The sequence below is a fragment of the Dendroctonus ponderosae genome, unplaced genomic scaffold (assembly GCF_020466585.1).
Source record: "Dendroctonus ponderosae isolate FM_Combo_2020 unplaced genomic scaffold, Dpon_F_20191213v2 Dpon_F_20191213_10, whole genome shotgun sequence".
NCBI classification, from domain to species: domain Eukaryota; kingdom Metazoa; phylum Arthropoda; class Insecta; order Coleoptera; family Curculionidae; genus Dendroctonus; species Dendroctonus ponderosae.
In genome coordinates this window covers 3,062,956-3,065,584 of record NW_026017111.1, presented here as the reverse complement: position 1 = coordinate 3,065,584, position 2,629 = coordinate 3,062,956, and the positions used below count along the sequence as shown (strand labels likewise).

The 2,629-nt window shown below is 38.3% G+C and overlaps 1 protein-coding gene across 3 annotated transcripts in view; it reads left to right on the top strand.

The window, feature by feature from the left end:
- Nucleotides 1-2,253, top strand: part of LOC109545732 (protein pellino) — a 20,551-nt gene extending 18,298 nt beyond the window's left edge. For all 3 annotated transcript variants that reach the window (XM_048661883.1, XM_048661884.1, XM_048661882.1), the window contains 2 exons: nucleotides 621-842; nucleotides 906-2,253. In XM_048661883.1, the coding sequence (XP_048517840.1) occupies nucleotides 621-842; nucleotides 906-1,148 (465 nt within the window). In that variant the 3' untranslated portion in view covers nucleotides 1,149-2,253. The remainder of the gene's footprint in view (nucleotides 1-620; nucleotides 843-905) is intronic.
- The last annotated feature ends 376 nt before the right edge of the window (nucleotides 2,254-2,629 follow it).

The following is a 2,629-nucleotide window of genomic DNA, read 5'->3' as shown; positions in this document are numbered from 1 at the left end:
AAATTAAAGAAAGCGCACTAATTTTACTAAATCAAAATAATTGTGTTGCTTCATGTTCATTTAATTTAAGTCATACATGGTTACATATGCTAAAATCTGAAGTAGACCAAAGAAACATACAGCCAAATTAAATTTACACCAAAATTATTAATTAACATTACCTTTATTAATTTAAACAATGAGATTAAGTCAAAGTCACATAACTGATAATTTGCACCGAGGAATGATCAGAGCGAATTTTCATATACTGTATTATCCTACTATTGTTACACAATTTATTAACATACTCGTTTTGAGGTTCATTTAGGTTCTTTTGATAACGATAGCAGAAAATAGCTATCGAAACGTCAAGGCAATTTTTCAAATTAATTTCTTTACTAATTGGAATTTTCTCTTACAGCTTGAGCCTAAGTGTGTCGCAGGATACCCTCTTGGTGATAGTTCTTGATATATAATTCGTTCTTATTGCGAGATAAGGGCACTATTTATCAATCTGTAATAAAAGATGTGAGGAAATTCTGTCTTTTTTAAAGGCAAAACTTTTCGAGGCGAAATACCCAAAAATAAGTTTGTAAAAAAATATAAGGCTTGTTTTTGTCTAAAGTGCATGAACCTTGCAGAGCAAGCAGCACTTGGAGAAAGTGGTCGATGAGCTGAACGCAGGGCGGCCTCAGTGTCCCGTAGGACTGAACACTTTGGTGATACCCCGACGACTATCGCCCAACGACAGTTCGACCACGCAGCAGCCCTACGTTTATCTGAACTGCGGCCATGTGCAGGGCCTGCACGAGTGGGGGCAGGAGAGAGAGTCTAGCAATCGTAAATGTCCGATCTGCTTGGAGGTAAACCCCAATTCTATCACATACATGGCCTGCTCAAAACTGGCTCTCTTTCACCGGTTTCAGTTGGGCCCGGTTGTAAAACTGTGCATGGGCTTGGAGCCGGCTTTCTACGTGGACTCTGGAATTCCGTGTTTTGCATTTAATCCCTGTGGTCACATGGCTAGTGAAAAAACCGTTAAATACTGGTCCGGAATCGTCATTCCTCACGGAACCAATGGGGCCCAGGCCGTGTGCCCGTTCTGCGTCACCCATCTATGCAGTTATCCTGGGTATGTTAAATTAATATTCCAGGATAATGTCGACTAGAACCACCGCACCAGAAGGAAAGTAATTTAAAAATGGTTTACAACCCCCATTTCCACAGTTTTGGTCAGCAACCACAGCAACAGTAATATCTAAATAAAGCACGCAACTCTGCCGTGATTATTTAAATGATTACAAATTCATTATTGGTTAGTTTGCTGATAATTTCTTCCGCCCCTTAGTTCTTCGGTCTGTAAATAGCGGCCAGGAAAATATCAACTAATTTCCACAAATAATCACAGTCTCCGGAATCCCCCACAAAATCGACCAATTTTGAACACTGTGATGCACCAAAGCTCGGTTTGTACTGCCTTATAAATATCGCGGATTGGTTCTGATTCGATAATGGTTTCTTCTGTTAAACCTGCTGGCGGTACAATTGAAAATAATGCTATGTTGGCTGGGTTGTACCCAGCCCCATATTCTAACGGATGTATCGATTATACCCCCAATTATTCAATTTGTTCGCGACCGCATTTTTTGCTAAAATTTGTTGTATTTTATTGTCGTCTGAATGCAGTTAGTGATTTCTCGTTATTGTATTATTTTACCTTTAAAACTATTCGATTCGAAGGTGTTTGCCATTATGCACTTCAACCCGAACTGTATGAGGCAAACATTTTGCGGACACTAAGAGTGAATGTACACTGTTGTTGATCGGGCATTTTTCTGAATTTTTTGGAATGGCTTTAGAAGAAAGTAACTGCGTGAACCGTTAAGACTGGTTAGTATATGTAACGTATAATAATAATAAGGCGTAATGTAATGTGGTTTAAATGTGGTCGACATAATTTTCATTTCACTTGTGTGAACCAAGCATACCCGAGGCGGGAGTATGACCCGTATAATGTGTTATTTCGGCATTCTTTGTCCATTATGTTCAAATCGTCTATTCTGTATATATGTAGTATAAGATTGAACGTTAATCACGCTAGCGTGGTAGCCGTAAAGATTAAGGTATTTTTAACGATTATATTCACAAATGAATTTGTCTGTGCCTGGATATTCACTAATAAAATTATTATGTTTGTGTTTTAACACTCTACATAAGTGAATTGCACATTGACCCGAAACCGATGTTGAATAATAAATATTTGGTTTAATGTGCCATCAGTGTTTTGTTTGTTTTATTCGTCTTTCCACATAAGAATGTCTGAAGCAGGTAATTGGAAATGGTCATAAGAAGAACAGGAATGAAAAATCCACCCCGAAGTCAGGGATAAATTGTGAAAGAACCAGTGAATCGAATCAAACCAGATTCCATCACATGCAAAAAGAGGCTCCCTTTGCCATTTTTTGAAACCCGCATAAGATTGTTTGAAGCAGGTGATCAAAAACGGCCATAAGGAGAAGGTGCAGAAATAAAAAACCGCAAAAATCTTCCCCAAGTTCAAATTATTGGGGGTAATACTACGGGTGCTTTGAAATTACCGATAGTTTTTCACGATTGCATGATTTCCCTAATATTCATGCAAAATTAGCGG